The sequence below is a fragment of the Rhinolophus sinicus genome, linkage group LG07, assembly GCF_036562045.2.
Source record: "Rhinolophus sinicus isolate RSC01 linkage group LG07, ASM3656204v1, whole genome shotgun sequence".
Lineage (NCBI taxonomy): Eukaryota > Metazoa > Chordata > Mammalia > Chiroptera > Rhinolophidae > Rhinolophus > Rhinolophus sinicus.
Genome location: NC_133757.1, coordinates 78889675 through 78905679, shown reverse-complemented (window position 1 = coordinate 78905679; position 16005 = coordinate 78889675). Strand labels below are relative to the sequence as shown.

The 16005-nt window shown below is 55.2% G+C and overlaps 1 protein-coding gene across 19 annotated transcripts in view; it reads left to right on the top strand.

Annotated features, from left to right (window-relative positions):
* The window catches only part of MAST3 (microtubule associated serine/threonine kinase 3), a 36144-nt gene that overhangs the window by 17768 nt on the left and 2371 nt on the right, over positions 1-16005 (top strand). For 18 of the 19 annotated variants that reach the window (XM_074337889.1, XM_074337888.1, XM_019736809.2 and 15 more), the window contains 19 exons: positions 179-388; positions 479-580; positions 853-985; positions 2461-2522; positions 2914-2999; positions 3782-3990; positions 4609-4747; positions 7751-7883; positions 8087-8252; positions 8811-8912; positions 9580-9702; positions 10496-10605; positions 11505-11638; positions 12144-12388; positions 12867-13073; positions 13431-13657; positions 14067-14189; positions 14695-14831; positions 14929-15110. In XM_074337889.1, coding sequence (XP_074193990.1) covers positions 179-388; positions 479-580; positions 853-985; positions 2461-2522; positions 2914-2999; positions 3782-3990; positions 4609-4747; positions 7751-7883; positions 8087-8252; positions 8811-8912; positions 9580-9702; positions 10496-10605; positions 11505-11638; positions 12144-12388; positions 12867-13073; positions 13431-13657; positions 14067-14189; positions 14695-14831; positions 14929-15110 — 2830 coding nt within the window. The remainder of the gene's footprint in view (positions 1-178; positions 389-478; positions 581-852; positions 986-2460; positions 2523-2913; positions 3000-3781; positions 3991-4608; positions 4748-7750; positions 7884-8086; positions 8253-8810; positions 8913-9579; positions 9703-10495; positions 10606-11504; positions 11639-12143; positions 12389-12866; positions 13074-13430; positions 13658-14066; positions 14190-14694; positions 14832-14928; positions 15111-16005) is intronic. The other variant, XM_074337893.1, reaches the window with a different exon arrangement.

Sequence of the window (16005 nt, the reverse complement as noted above, 5' to 3'; positions counted from 1 at the left end):
CATCTGTCCATTTCTATTTTTCCCTCTGGGTCTCAAATCCCCCTCTACTCCCGAGCCCTCCAACCCCATTGGCTCCATCATCACATCCCCTCTCTGTCCTCAACTGTCTCCCCTGCTCCAATCTGCACGTGCTGCTCCCCAGCCCCATTCAGTGACCAGGTCGCCCATCTCCACCCAGGCCACAGCCCAGATGGAGGGTCGTCTGCAGGAGTTCCTCACGGCCTTCACGCCTGGTGCTCGGCTGGCACTGGCCGACGGCGTCCTGGGCTTCATCCACCACCAGATTATCGAGCTGGCCCGCGACTGCCTGGCCAAATCTGGAGAGGCGCTTGTCACTTCCCGCTACTTCCTGGAGATGCAAGAGAAGCTGGAGAGGCTTCTGCAGGATGTACGTGTGAAAGCTGGGGGCTGGGGATCCCTGGGAGGGGCAGAGCAGGGCCCAGGGCCTCTGGGTGATGTCCCACCAACCTGCCCGCAGGCCCATGAGCGCTCGGACAGTGAGGAGGTGAGCTTCATCGTCCAGCTGGTCCGCAAGCTGCTAATCATCATCTCACGGCCAGCAAGGCTCCTGGAGTGCCTGGTGAGTCTTCACGCACAGCCGGATATAGGGGCCCAGCAGAGCTGAGATCAGGCCCCAGAGCTACAAGACACTAGTTCCCATCGCATAAGACATGGAGAGGGGCACAGGGTGCTGCCAGGTTGGGGTGGGCTTCCTGGAGGAGGGGCCAGGAGCTAAGACCCCAGGGACAAGTTGGAGCCACTGGTCAGAGTACTCCAAGACAGAGGGCACAGCATGTGCAAAGGCCTGGAGGTAGGACCAAGCCTTGGCTGACCAGGCCTCTGCACCCCCAGGAGTTCGACCCTGAGGAGTTTTACCACCTGCTGGAGGCTGCCGAGGGCCAGGCCCGTGAGGGCCACGGCATCAAGACAGACCTGCCACAGTACATCATCGGGCAGCTGGGCCTGGCTAAGGACCCCCTTGAGGGTGAGCTGGGGTGGGGCAGGGTGGAAAGGAGAGACTAACGAGAGGCTGGGGTAGAGTTATACTATCCTCGTGTCTCTGTGTCCTGCCCTCAGCCCCCTGTGGGGCCCCCTGTGGGGAGAGTGCCTGGGATTTCGGGGTCAGGCGGCTGCACATTGGACCCCCTGACCGGCCTCAGTGTCCTCAACTGCCAAGTTGAGGTGGGCCAGGGCACCAGGGGACCACCACTGGCAATGGCATTCCTATCGTCCTGCAAATTCACAAAGCCCATTCCCAGTTTCATCTGACTGTGGCCTTAGAGGTGAACTCGGAGCCAGATCCACCCTCAGGCAAGAACTTCTCCAAACAACCAGGACAGGGGAACCAAAACAGGGCTCAAGGGGAGCATAGAACTTGGAACAGCCTGGTCTGGGGATGGTCGAGGAGGCTCTGGGAAGAGGTGGTGTTGAAGCTGAGGATGGAGAGGTGACCAGGTGGAGATCTGGGGGCAGGGGAGAACCAGGCAGGGGTATGACAGAGGCCCTGAGGTGGGACCATGTCTGGCGTGTCAGAAGAGCAGCAAGGAGGGGGTGCGGCTGAGGAGCAGAGGAAAGAGGGGAGCTGGGGGGAGGCGAGGGGGTCATCAGGGCCTGGCCGCAGTGGCCAGTGGTCACCGAGCGAGCATCATTGCTGTGTTAACCCTGGGACCGGGCTGCTATCATCCCCATTTCAAGCCGGAGAGACTGAGATTCTGGGCAGATGAGACTGAGCAGGGAATCAGACACAGGGGTGCCCAAGGCCATACCACTCTTGGATTGGCCCTGTGGCTGCGGCCATCCTCCTGTCTGTCCAGTGAAGATAACGCGGGTGGTGCTGGGGGTGGGTCTGGTGTCAAAGGATACAGGAAATGGCCAGACAGGTGACGGCTGAGGCTGTGGGGGCTGATCACCGACCCAGCATCCTACGGGGCCCACTGAGAGTGGGAGGGGCTACATTTGAACCTGGGCCTCCCTCACCCCTGAGGTTCCACCATCCCATCCCAGCCTAGCTCTGGGACCATGAGACATTCTTCAATGCCACTGTCATGGCTCATGTCCAGGGACCAGTCACTGAGGCCACTCCTCTGCCAAGCCCTGGGACTGCACTGGAGGGGGCGCCCACAGAGTCGTACCCTGAGCTGGGTGGTTATTAGGATCCCGTGTCACAGCTTGTGTTCACAGGCCAAGGCTTGGAGCCAGGGTTTGATAAAAGCTGAGTAACTGGAGCCTGGGCTACCCACTGGCCCTTCTCGATGGTTCCTCAGTTGTTGCTTAGTCCCGCCTCCTAGGTTTGGCTGAGACCTGGACACAGTATGGGCTCCTTGTCAATGTTATGAGAGTTGGTCAGGAGAAGCTCCATGTCCCCAGTCCTAGATGGACCCTGGAGGCCTCAGGAAATCTTTGGATGATGGAGGGGCAGGTGGTGAAGGCCCCATTCAAGGCTCCTTCCCCGTCTTGCAGATATGGTGCCTCTGAGTCACCTCAATGACAGAGGACAGACCCCAGCACCTGAGTCCCTGGAGGTGAGGTGCAGAGCTTTGGGGCCCCCCACCTGTCTTGTTCTTCTCAGAGCAGACCAAGCAGCCATATGAGGGGCTGGGTTTGCAGAAGTTTTGCATGCAGTAGGTGCTTAATAAATTCCTGACTTGGGAGGAAGGTGGGGGGAGGGAGACTGCTTTGCCATGAAGGTTGGGCATGGCAGGGCTGGAGGGGACGCTGGAAAGGTATTTTGGAGGATGTGTACAAGTTTTCTGGGAAGAGGGCATGACTTGAGCAAAAGCTTAGAAACTCTGACACTGAGTTGGAGAAGCTTGGGTGGGGGAGAAAGTAGCATCAGATACAAGGACTTGGGGGCTGGACGAGCCGAGCCCGCTTCTCGGGGGATCAGGACCCTGAGCCCTTTTTGCCCCCCAGAGCCGTATCCTGGTCAGCCCGTCACGGAGGAAGCCGTGTGAGAGCGACTTCGAGACCATCAAGCTCATTAGCAACGGGGCCTACGGGTGAGTCCTCGGGTCCCACATAGACCCGTTTCTCAGATGCCAGCAGGGATGACTGACGCCCAGGCAGCCCCTAAGTGTGCAGACAACTGCAGAGGAATGTGGCAGAGTATGGCCTTGTTACAGGTGTTCACTATCCAGGCCCTTACCTGCCCCAGGTATAGGGGGGTTCTGAACAGGGAAAAAGAGGACCACACGGTGGCAGGAGCATGCAGTGAGCATTATTTGTCACTTTGACAGGTTTGTGGGGGTGGGGGGGAGTGGGATGGTTGGGAGAGGTGTCCTTGACAGCATGAAATTGTCAGAGGGGGATGGGAGGGGGCCAGCAGCATAGTGGAGGGTCTCTGGGTCAGAGAGCCCCAAAGGTCAGCAGCAGCATGTGTGGGCTCCTTATAGCTCTAGCGTGTATCTGGCTGGGAGCAGTGGGGTGCAGTTTCACTGGGTACACAAAGCAAGCAGACTCTAACTGGCTAAAAAATCTGTATATTTGGAGTATATTTAAAGTACTTTGAGTTTAGTGTAGGCTTTTGAGCTAATGGGTCTCCGCCTGCTGTGAATAAGTAAACAATCTGAGGGCCAATATACTGGGGCCACGTGTAGTTCATTTATAGGACACCAGGGAGGGCGACTTAAACTCAGTACCTACTTTGGGAACGGGGCCAGGTATGGATAAATGTGTCCCAGGTGGAGGGCGCAGCACCGGCTAAAGCCTGCAGGTTGGATCCTGGGCCTGCCAGGGCCTTGAGCTCAGGCCTCAGTGAGCCCTCCCGCTCCCGCTCCCCCAGGGCTGTCTACCTGGTGCGGCACCGGGACACACGGCAGCGCTTCGCTATCAAGAAGATCAATAAGCAGAACCTGATCCTCCGTAACCAGATCCAGCAGGTCTTTGTGGAGCGCGACATCCTCACCTTCGCTGAGAACCCCTTTGTGGTCAGCATGTTCTGTTCCTTTGAGACCCGGCGCCACCTCTGCATGGTCATGGAATATGTGGAAGGTGCGGTCTCGGGGGTCTCTTGCCTCTAGCGCCGGGGAGCTCACCCCCTACTTGGGAGAATGTCCCTCTTTAGGCCAGGCTGGGGTCTGCTCTGTCCTCTAGGGTCCCAGCCTGCCTTGGGGCCCGTCAGTCTGGGATGCGGTGGTCGGGGCTGGGGCCGCCCAAAGAAGAGTGGGAGGCTGGAGGATAGGGTCCTAGGCAGGGGGAACTGGTGAGCATCAGCCTGGAGGGTGGAAGTAAGAGCAGGGAAGGACGGGGTGGACGGAGCGTCCAGGGTGAGGAGCTGCAGGTTCGAGTGTGCAGTTTAGGAAAGACTGGGGCCTTCAGGTAAGTGCAGGGACAGGCGTTTACCAGGGTGCTGTCAGGCAAGGACAGGGAGCATGCACTCTGGAGTCACCAGCTGCGTATAGGGAAGGGACCAGGTATGTACAGAGCCGCCACCCTGCCAAGGAAAAATAGGCTGGGAGTCAGGGTTGCCCCTCTCCCACCGCCTGCCTGGTTTACCACCCCGATTCAGGACTGACCCACTAGGGACCCTGCGGACCAGGCCAGGAGGGTGTGGAGGCATGGGGTGTGGCTGCTGAGCCCACAGCCACTGAGAACGTCTCCCCCTTGCAGGGGGCGACTGCGCCACGCTCCTGAAGAACATGGGCCCTCTGCCTGTGGACATGGCCCGCATGTATTTTGCGGAAACGGTGCTGGCGCTCGAATACCTGCACAACTACGGCATTGTACACCGGGACCTCAAGCCTGACAAGTGAGAGGCGGGGCCACGAGGGGGTGGGGCCCAGAGGCTTGGGGGCAGGGCCTGGCCAGCGGTGTGGGAGTGCGGCCTGGTTCTGCTCAGCAGCCCGTGTCTATCTGGCTTCTGTTGGCGTCAGGGGGCCCCTACTGGCAGAAAGGCAGGGAGCTTGCACATGTTGAGCAGTGACTTAATAGGTACTTGCTGTATGCAGGGAAAGGACTGCCCTGATGGAGGTGCGGCCCGTCACGGAGAGGGAAGGTACACTTAGGATGCACCAGCTACATGGGGACTGATCGTGCGCTCTCAGAGCTGCTGCCACACAAGGGGAAAGAACATGCCCTGCTGAGGCACCAGCTATAGAGAGGGAACAGGAACATGCATGTTGCAAGACCTTATATTTGAAGAAAGCAACTGTGCATGTCTTGGACATATGTTGTGTGTTAGTGTGGGAAAGAAAGGAAAAAATGTTTATTGAGAGCCTTGGGATGTTTATTTTATTCTAGCATCTAGGAAGCACCTACTGTGTGCTAGGTCTTCTATGGGTGACTAGGAAACACAAGCATGCATGTGAATAATCCTTTATGCTTTGTAACCTCTACATAATTTTCAAAGCACTCTCCCCTGCATTAATTGAGCACCTGCTGTGTACAAAGGAAAGAGCCACCCCTATATTGAGTCTGGATATGAGGCCAGAACCACATGTTTCTCAGGTACTTGGCTACATGGAGGTGTGAACGTAAATGTGAAGATCCTTGTGTGTTTTCAGGGCATTTTGTAGTTTGCTTAGGAAACAAAACAAATGTGTATTTAGCACCTGCTGTATACCTGGGCCTGTGCTTGCTGCCTTAAGGACTCTGTGCCCAGCAGGCCTCTCTATGATCATCCCAGGGTGGGGTAGGGTCTTCCGAGTGTCTCAGGTCAGACCCCAAGGCAGTCCCTGCCCCTTTCAGGACCCTCGTCTGCAAGATGGGGTGGGAAGGTACCCAGTCTTGAAGGGTTGAGGAAGGAATAGACACACATAGTAGGTGCTCAACAAAAATATTTCTTTTTCACTTTGGAAGATTTCAAATACACTCCAAAATCAAGAGAAGGTATGTTAGTTCCCTCAGCTATCATAATAAAATACTACAGACTGGATCACTTAACACATTGCGTATGGATCACGAGAATCTTCACGAGGGATTTTTTTTTTTTTATTAACTATTTTCCAAACATGTTCCAATTTAATAGCCCTTTGTAGGGACAAAAATTAAAATAGTTTATATATTTTTACATAGAAAATACATCTTGTTAATCCTTTCTAAAATAAGTACTTTCTTTCATCTCTTAGTTGTTTTGTTTGGTTTTAACCACATAGTGACTTGTTCCATTTCTTTGATTTTTTTTATTTTTATTAAATTTATTGGGGTGACAATTGTTAGTAAAATTACATAGATTTCAGGTGTACAATTCTGTATTACATCATCTATAAATCCCATTGTGTGTTCATCACCCAGAGTCAGTTCTCCTTGAGGGATTTAAACCCCACCATACGCAACGTGTTAAACAACAGAAATTTATTCTCAGTCTGGGGGCTGGAAGTTTCCGGTCAAGGTATCAGCAGGGCCGCATTCTCTCTGAACACACCAGGGAGGGATTCATTCTAGGTCTCTCTCCCAGCTTCTGGTAGTTCCTTGGCTAGTGGCAGTGTCACTCCAGTATTTGTATGGCCTCCTCCCTCTGTGCATGTCTGTGTCCAAATTTCTCCTTTTTATAAAGACACCAGTCATTGGACTGGGGGCCACCCTGTTCCAGTGTGACCTTATCTTAAGTAATCACATGTCCAGCAACCTTGTCTCCAAATAAGGTCCTATTTGTAGTTACTGGGGGTTAGGGCTTGAACATGTGGATTTGGGGGAGACACAGTTCAGCTCATAATGGAAGGGTACAGTGCCCCATGCCCCTACTCAGGTTCCACATCCACCAACACTTGCCCGATCCTGTTTCCTCCCTGTCCTCGCCGTCCCTGCCCCGCCCACCCCACTGGATGATTCGAAGGAAATCCCAGCATCGTATCATTTCATTTATAAGAAGGAAAATATTTTTAAATAGCGGATATAGTCAATGTTCAATAAATGAGCGTTTTTTTAGGTAGGTGTGCCTGTAGGAGCTCAGGAAATGTTGGTTGTCTTAACAGTGGTGGCTTTAGGTCTGCTACACGGCCTCCGTGTTAGAAGCTGTGGCTATACCTGGTAGCTATTGTTTTTCCCACAACTGGTGTACACAGTAGTTGCTCAAGAAACACCCCTTATTTTAAAAAAGCAGCAGGTGCACAGAATTGTTTCTTTATAGAGGCGAGGTACACAGTAGGTGCCAAAGACACGGCTCATCCAACAACTTGGATATACACAGTGCATTTTCTAGAAATTTGTTTTTAAGCAGCAGAGGTGTGTGAAAATATGACTTTATAAAGATAGAGCATGTGAATCTATCACTTAGCAAATCATTTATATATTTAAGCAAGAAAACTTAAAACAGCAGCGTACATGGTAGGTGTGCAAGTTTAATGGATGCACTTCTGAGATACACAGAAATATTTCTGTATACAACAGGTGTTCAAGATATGTTCATTTTTCAACTTGGGATGTCAGCAACGGGTGCTTGCACAATGTTACAGTAATGGACATAGTGCAAAAATACACTGTATATCCCCCCAGCAGGTGATCAGGAGATGTTTTAATGCAGTTGGGAGATGCTGTGATTCTGACAAATTTTTTTTACGCAGTCGAGTATATAGTAGGTACTCAATAGCAACACGAGATACACGCGGTAGGTGCATAGAGATGTTTGCCAAATGTGTAATATTTCCCAAGACCCATTGGTTCTTGTGATAATGTGGCTGTGCAATGGAAGTGCCTTCCACTCCCCTGGGTGGCGGGGGTCTGGCCTGCCCAGAGTGGAGCCAAGTTCAAGGGCAGCAGGAAGTACCAAGTGCCGGGGCCCCCAGCCCTGAGCGTGCTGCCTGCCCGCCCACAGCCTGCTCATCACCTCGCTTGGCCACATCAAGCTGACCGACTTCGGCCTGTCCAAGATCGGGCTCATGAGCATGGCCACCAACCTCTACGAGGGCCACATCGAGAAGGACACCAGGGAGTTCGTGGATAAGCAGGTGGGCGGGTGGGCAGGAGCCCTGGGTGCTGGGCCCCCTTTGTCTGGAACCTGGCAAGACTCGGCTGCGAAAAGGAGAAATGAAAACGCCCCCTGTAATTCTACCCACCCCTTATTCCCAGCCTGGCCCCAGCCTCTCAGGTTCTCCTGAGGACCCTCCCAAGCTGGGGGCTGCCTTCAGTTTCCCTGTTCTGCCTGGCCCAGGTGTGCGGGACCCCGGAGTACATCGCGCCCGAGGTGATCTTCCGCCAGGGCTACGGCAAGCCGGTGGACTGGTGGGCCATGGGCATCATCCTCTACGAGTTCCTGGTGGGCTGCGTGCCCTTCTTTGGAGATACCCCTGAGGAACTCTTTGGCCAGGTGGTCAGTGGTGCGTTCTCCATCCTCTGTCACCCCAGGTTTGAGTCTCGGCCACACGGGGGCTCTTCCCTAGCTACGCTAGCGAGGGGAGCAGCCCCATGTGTGGATAGGGCACCTACGATATGCCTGGCCAAAGTTGGGCACTGGGGAGATGAGCAGGGGCAAAATAGACAGCCCTTGTGGTGCCCATGGTCCAGCAGGCAAGACAGACAGTGAGATACAGAAGCAAATTTTGGAGGAGTTAGAAGCCAAAAATGCCAAGAAGAAGTAGACCGAAGGGAGGGGGCATGGTGCTGGGGGCGCTGCATTAAATAGCAAGTTGTGGAGGCCTCCGAGATGACTTGTGAGCAAAGACCTGAAGGAGTGAGGGGGAGCCACAGACAGAGAAGAGGGGAAGGTGCTCTGGACAGAGGGTGCAGCCAGAGCAAAGGCTGTGAGGTGGGACAGATTCTGGTGTGTGAAAGGAGCAAGGGAGGCTAATGGCTTGGAGCACAGTGAGTGAGGGGCAGTAGTGGGAGGTGCTTGGCAGGACTATCCCCACCCCCCTCACTCCCTCCCCTCATTGTAGATGAGATCCTGTGGCCAGAGGGGGAGGAGGCCCTTCCAGCTGATGCTCAAGACCTCATCACCAGGCTGCTCCGGCAGAACCCACTGGACCGTCTGGGCACTGGTATGTATGGGGCCTGCGGCAAACAAAAGCTCTACTTGAAAGGCTGCATGAAGAAGGGGAACTTGGGGTTGGGGTTTTGAAAGATGCACAGGCATTTGCCAGGCATTAACTTAAGACCTTGAAGGAAGAGCAGGTAGCTGGGTCTGGTACAGACCGGGGACACTGAGGCTGAGTGAGTATGTGTGCCTGTAAGATCACCAAGACTGTGTCCTAAGGTCCTCAAAGGCCCAGCCCCATGGTTCCCACTGTCCCAGTTTTCCCAGCCACTTAATGAATGGTTAAGGAACTATTTGATACGTGCAGCCAGCCATTACCATGGCCACTGCAGGTCATGTTCATGATGAAACTTGGCCATGGGAGAGAATGGTTGGGGCTGAGGTTGTGGAACCTTCACAGTCAGCTCTGCTCCATGGAAGCACTTGGAAAGGGCCCAGGAAGGAAGCCCTTCTAAGTCTCGGGGATTTCTGTGGACGGTGGGATCTCAACATCCAGGAGAGGGAAGAGCAGGGCCTGGGTTTGAGCCCTAGCTCAATTCTCTGGGCTCTTCAGTGGCTGCTGGCTTCCCCTCCCATCTTTCTGGTTCTGTGTTAGCCAAGTTTTGGTCCCCCATGGGCCCAGGGGGCCACGGGAGTGGGGACCCACAGAACTCTGCTGGGCGTGTCTGCAGGCGGCACCCATGAGGTGAAGCAGCACCCCTTCTTCTGGACATTGGACTGGGCTGGTCTCCTGCGACACAAGGCCGAGTTTGTGCCACAGCTCGAAGCCGAGGATGACACCAGCTACTTCGATAGTGAGTGGGGGTTCTGGGAGGGGAGGGTTGTCTGCTAGGGTCTCCGCCCAAGCTCGGTGCCTGACTCTGGACCTTGAATTTGACTTCTGGAGCTTTCTGAGAAGCTAGGGCAGGTCTGCCCTCCCCGCCCCCGCTGGGATTTCTTGTACTTCTGGGTTCACGATGCACGGTACCCCCTCAAATTGCGGGAGGGGAAACCAAGGCACTGAGTGTGGCAGACCCTTGCCTGGGGTCTTCTAGCATGTTCCACCTCCCAGCATGGAGCCCTGTATCACACAGGAGGGTGGGGCGCCTTGCTGAGCTTTTGTGGAGGGGTCCCCTCAGATACTTCTGTGGGTTCTCCCCACTCAGGGTTCTGGGCAAACACAGCAAAGGCCCTCATTGTCCAGCGTCTCCTCCAGAACTTGTTGTGTGGTCTTGGGCATGTCAGAGGTCCTCTCTGAGGGTCTGTTTCCTCTTCTGTAAAGTGAGGGACATACTTTATGTTTCAAGTACACAATTTTCCTAATTCTGGGTATCCTGTTTCAAGAGTAAGAATACTAAGGCTCAAACACAAAAATTCCCAGCAATGGTCCCAAAGCATTTAGGGACATGGCTGGGATGGATTCTCAGATACTCACTCTGCTGCCCAAGCCTCTTATAGTCCCTAAATGCAGTGGGTGTGGTCCCACCTCACAGCCTTCGGCCTTTGCCCTGGTGGTGGCTCTTGCCACACTTGCCCTCCCCCATTACCCCCCCCTACCCACACACCCCCACCCTCACAGCCACCTCACATGTGCCTCTCGTCCCGCAGCGCGATCAGAACGGTACCGGCATCTGGGCTCTGAGGATGATGAGACGAACGATGAGGAGTCGTCCACAGAGATCCCCCAGTTCTCCTCCTGCTCCCACCGGTTTAGTAAGGTGGGGGCTGGGCTCTGGATACAACTAGTGCTCAGGAAATATCAGGAGATGTTTTAGTTATTTGCCAGTTGTTTTATCGTGGTAAAAAACACACAACATAAACTATACTGCACTAACCATTGTAGAGTGTACAATTCAGTGACATTTAGCACTTTTAAACAATATTGTGCCATCTTCACCAGCATCATTCTGGAACAGTTCTATCACCCCCAAGGGAGACCTTGTCAACCTCATTAGCAGTCACTCCCCATTCCCCCTCCCCCAGCCCCTGACAACTACCAGTCTGCTTTCTGTCCCTATGGATTTGCCTCTTCTGAACATTTCATATAGATGGCATCCCATACTAGATGGGCTTTTATGTCTGGCTTTTCTCACTCAGCATGTTTTCTAGGTGCATCGTGTTACAGCGTGTGTTAGCGCTTCATTCCTTCTTGCGGCCGAGTAACAATTCCATCATGTGGATGGACCGCACGTGTTTATCCTTCATCAGCTAGCTGATGGACATTTGGGCTGTTGCCACTTGTTGGCTATTGTAACTGGAACTCCTATGCTGGGTGTCATTTTATAGCTTCGCAAGCTGACGTTAAGTTCCTTCCTTTGTTTATAATTGGATGAAAAAACCCTCTGCACTACTTGTGGGCCTGGGCAGGGTATCGTAGTCAGCGACAGAAACCCTGGCTGTGGGCCCCTGGTGGCTGGGCCCCTCTGAGCCTCCGTTTCTCACCTGTACAGTAGGCTACAGACTCTGCTATCTTTAGGCACATGCTGAGTAAGGATTTCAGGAAGTGAATCACAGGGAAGCGGGTGGGTTGGCCTTCCTCCCCCAGCCCAGTGCATGTAGGAAGCGGGTGCGGCTTCTGTCTCCGTTGTTATTACTGTTATTTTTTATTACTTCCCAGGTCTACAGCAGCTCTGAGTTCCTAGCTGTGCAACCTACCCCTACCTTTGCTGAACGGAGCTTTAGTGAGGACCGGGAAGAAGGGTGGGAACGCAGTGAGGGGGAGTATGGCCACCGGCAGAGCACTGACGTCCGGTAGGTGGACTGGGCAGTATAAGCAGATCCAGCCTCCAAGCCTGCTAGGAGGTGGAGCCACAAAATCTAACATTGGAAAGAGCTTCCCAGTGGCCCAGTAGAAAAGGGTGAAACATATTGGCCAACCTGTCACTCCCTTTGGCTTTGCATTCCTAACCACACCCAACATAAAACAGCCATGCACCATCACACTGTTTGGCTTCTGCTCAACTGTTCCTTCTGTCCAGAATACCCTCTGCTCATGAACTTCTATTCATCTTTCAAAGTCCAGACTCAACAGAAATAATCAATGTCAGCTAGAGGATGGACATTGGAAGCTGGGTTTTAAAAGATGAATAATAATTCTCCGGATAGACACAGAGAACAGAGCAAGCAGAGAGAACTCACACTCTATTTACACATTTCCCTGACTCTAGGCTGAGAGTTAAGTTGTGGCTACTGGGGATGACTGGGTGTCCTGGAGTGAGGGCACTTAGCAAGTGTGACTTGGGCTCTTCCCTTTCAGGCTGAGGTCCTGGACGTCCTCCAGTTCCTCCTGCCACTCATCCTCTTCCCAGCCTGAGCGGGGACCCAGCCCATCTCTCCTGAGCACCATCAGCCTGGACATGATGCCCAAGTTTGCCTTCTCATCAGAGGATGAGGGAGCCAGCCTCGGCCCTGTGGGCCCCAAGAAGCCCGTCTTCATTCTGGGAGAGCCTGACCCACCCCCAGCCACCACCCCAGTGATGCCCAAGTCCTCCAGCCTCTCTGGTAGGTGGTGTCCAGGGTGGGAGGGGTGGTATCGTGGAAAGTGTCCCAGGGGAAGGGCTATTTGAGATGGATTTTGAGGATGAGTTGGAGTTCTAAAGGGAACATTGACTTTTCTAATAAAGTCTTTAAGATAGGAAAGGCCAGGGCTCTAGAGAGGCTTTAGGCCTCAGCTTGGCCCCCAAGGAGCCACCAGCTTCATTGGGTCAGGATGGGACTAGAGAGACGGACAGGGCTGAGGGCTTCCAAGAGAGTAGCTAGGGGTCTAATGGGTGGGGAGAAGGCTTCCTGGAGGAGGGGAATTGAAGAGTGGAGCTTTCCAGGGAGAGCGATGTAGGAAGGTTTTGCAGGAAGAAGGAACTGCCTGGACAAAGGCCAGGAGGCTGGACTGTGTCCACGCCGACCTTGCCTCCTGAGGACGGAGGGGCCGAGTGGTGAGATGGGAGTGCCAGACTGACCCCCTCACCCTGTAAACCCCTAGCCGATCCTGCCGCCCTCAGCCATGCACGTCTACGGAGTAACAGCACTGGTGCGCGACAGTCCACACCCAGGGCCTTGGATGCCAGCCGGGGTCGCCGCCTTGGGGGCCCACGAGAACCAGCCCCTGAGAAGTCTAGGGCTTCCCCCAGTGGGGGCCGGGTGCCCAAGTCGGCCTCAGTGTCTGCCCTGTCACTCATCATCACCGCTGGTAACGCCCATGGCCCAGCCTCATCTCTGCTTAACTTAACCATGGGTGGGGTCATGTCCATTTTAACCACGAGGTGGGGTCTGCTTTGGCTGGGGTGTCTAGAGCTGGAAGGGGTCCTTCAAGGTCATGTTGGGCCTGAGCCCCAGAAAAGGGGAAGGAGTTGGGCGCAAGGAGATCTTGGGAACTGGCGTGCCTAGCACAGAGCACTATATGTGCAAAGATCCGGCAGGGGGACCACACTTGGGGCATTGGAGCAGCAGTGAAGCAGCTGGAGTGGTTGGCGCAGTGGGAGGGGAAGGTGCCCTATGGGGAGGCGCATGAGGGAGTGACCCCTCCCCCGAACCTTCATTCCTGCAGATGATGGCAGTGGTGGCCCCCTCATGAGCCCCCTGTCCCCACGCTCATTGTCCTCAAACCCGTCGTCCCGTGACTCATCTCCTAGCCGAGACCCGTCCCCTGTGTGTGGCAGCCTGCGGCCCCCCATTATCATCCACAGCTCCGGCAAGAAGTACGGCTTCAGCCTGCGGGCCATCCGCGTCTACATGGGCGACAGTGACATCTACACTGTACACCATGTCGTCTGGGTAAGCTGGCCTGGGGAGGAGGGGGTGAAGGGGGCAGCCTGACCTGGTCTGAGGCTGGCTCTGGCCTGGTGAGGTGTGTTTTCTAGTCTGAGGTTTGGGGGCCCAGGGCAGGGAGCTCGTGCCCTCTGGGCCTCCGCCATCAGTTATGGGAAGGGGTTTGGGCAAGAGGGACAAGGCCGGATAGAGACCCTAAATGGGCATGAAGCTTATGCCCCCTGCTGGCAGGCGCACAGTGGGTGAGTTGTCCTTCGGCCCCCAGCCCAGGGCTCTGCCCATCCTCTCCCCTCTGGTCAGTCTCTGAACAGCACCCAAGGTCAGGGAAACTGAGTCAGCATGAGTGGCAGCAGCTTGATGGGGTCTCCTGCTGTTGGACCCTCGCCTGGCTACTGACCTTGCCATTTCCCCCCAGAGCGTGGAGGAGGGGAGCCCCGCCCAGGAGGCAGGACTGCAAGCCGGAGACCTCATCACACATATCAATGGGGAGTCTGTCCTGGGGCTGGTACACATGGACGTCGTGGAGCTGCTGCTGAAGGTGCCACTTCCACTGCCCGCCCTCAGTGCTCCCAGGACCCCACCCCTGCCCTCCCTCTGGGCTTCCAGGACCCCCCACACTCCCTCTTGGCCTCTGCTGCTGATTCTCCATGGGTCTCCCCTCTACCCACACTGTTCCACACTCATGCCAACTCCAGGCCTTGCACCCCTCTCCCCTCAGCCTAGAATGTGCTTCTTTCTTTGGCCCCTAACAGCACCCCTCAGAGCCACTCCCCCAGGAAACCCTTCCTGATCTTGTGGGGTCTGTACCATCTGTGCCTCCCTCCCACCAGGAGTCCTTGGGGGCTGAGACCTGAGGGTGGGGAGACAGGTTATTGGATGGGTACACAGATGGTGGGCGTGTATCTTTGACCCAGTGAGTGGGGAGTCATTAGGTGACACCTGGATAGATAGGATTTGGGGTTTTGAAGGGTGAATAGGATGTAGGTGGGTGGGGGCTCATGGGATGGAAGCACAGGGGCATCCCCTCACCATCGTGCCTACAGAGCAGCAACAAGATTGCCCTCCGGACCACGGCCCTGGAGAACACATCCATCAAGGTGGGCCCCGCCCGGAAGAATGTAACCAAGGGCCGCATGGCACGCAGGAGCAAACGGAGCCGCCGACGGGAGACACAGGACCGGTGAGCAGCCAGGGAGTGTGGAAGGGGGACCTTTCTAATCTGGGGTGGGGGGCCTCTAAGGGTGGGATCCTGAAGCACGCTGGGTTCTCACCCACAGGCGGAAGTCACTCTTCAAGAAGATCTCAAAACAGTCCTCCGTGCTACACACCAGCCGCAGCTTTTCCTCCGGCCTCCACCACTCCCTGTCATCCAACGAGAGCCTCCCAGGCTCGCCCACCCACAGCCTCTCCCCCAGCCCCACCACACCCTGCCGCAGCCCAGCTCCTGATGCCCCAGCAGGTGGGTGCACCCAGGGCTGCCCAGGAAGAGAGCAGGCAGATGGGAGGATAGAATGACGCTATGTAAGAAACAGATGACCACAGATGACTGGAAGGGCTTTTCCAGTTGTCTGGAGTCTAAGAGACAAACTGGGGGCGAGGGGGCTGGGGGGCAGAGACAGGTACAGGGAAAGGGAAGGGTATGCCCAGCAGAGGGGGAGCATCATGAGCAAAGGGTTCTAGACAGGCGGGATGGGAAAGCTGAAGAGGGGCCGTTGGGGGGTGGATCAAGCCCAAGAGCTGAGATTCAACTGGTGGGGAGGGGGCCGTGGGGAGCTATGGACGTTGTGTGAGCCAGAGAGGGCATGGCAAGATTGTTCTGGGGCAGGAAAGGATGGTGACTTGGTCCAACACTGAGGTCCTCCAGTCTGTGAGACAGGCTGTGGCAACCCAGAGGAGAGGCAAGGAAGGCCTCTTGGAGGACCGCCGGGCTACTCCCTCCCCCCCCCCCGGGAACCCCAGCTTCTGTCTCTCCCTCTGGCCCACCCTGACCTTGTAAAGCAAGTGGGATCTGTGCCATTTCTTACTTCCTCACACCAGGGGTCCTCTGGGACGGAGGCCTGGGAGTGGGGAGGTGAGCTTAGGTGAGGAGGCAGGGCCCTTGTTGGATACCTTTGGGGACCCAGGAGTGGATGGGTCATTGGATGGAAGGATGGACTGTGAATGGGTATCTTTGGCCCAATGAGTGGTGGGTTACTAGGTGAGAAGTGGGCGAATCAAAGCTAGGGCTTTCAGATGAACAGTAGTTCACCACATCTAAGCTAAGGGAACAGCCTGTGCAAACAGGAAGCAGGAAAAGCAGGCATGATAGGTGGCCACAGGGAACAATGTGGGCTTTGGCAGGTGCAGTCAGTCCC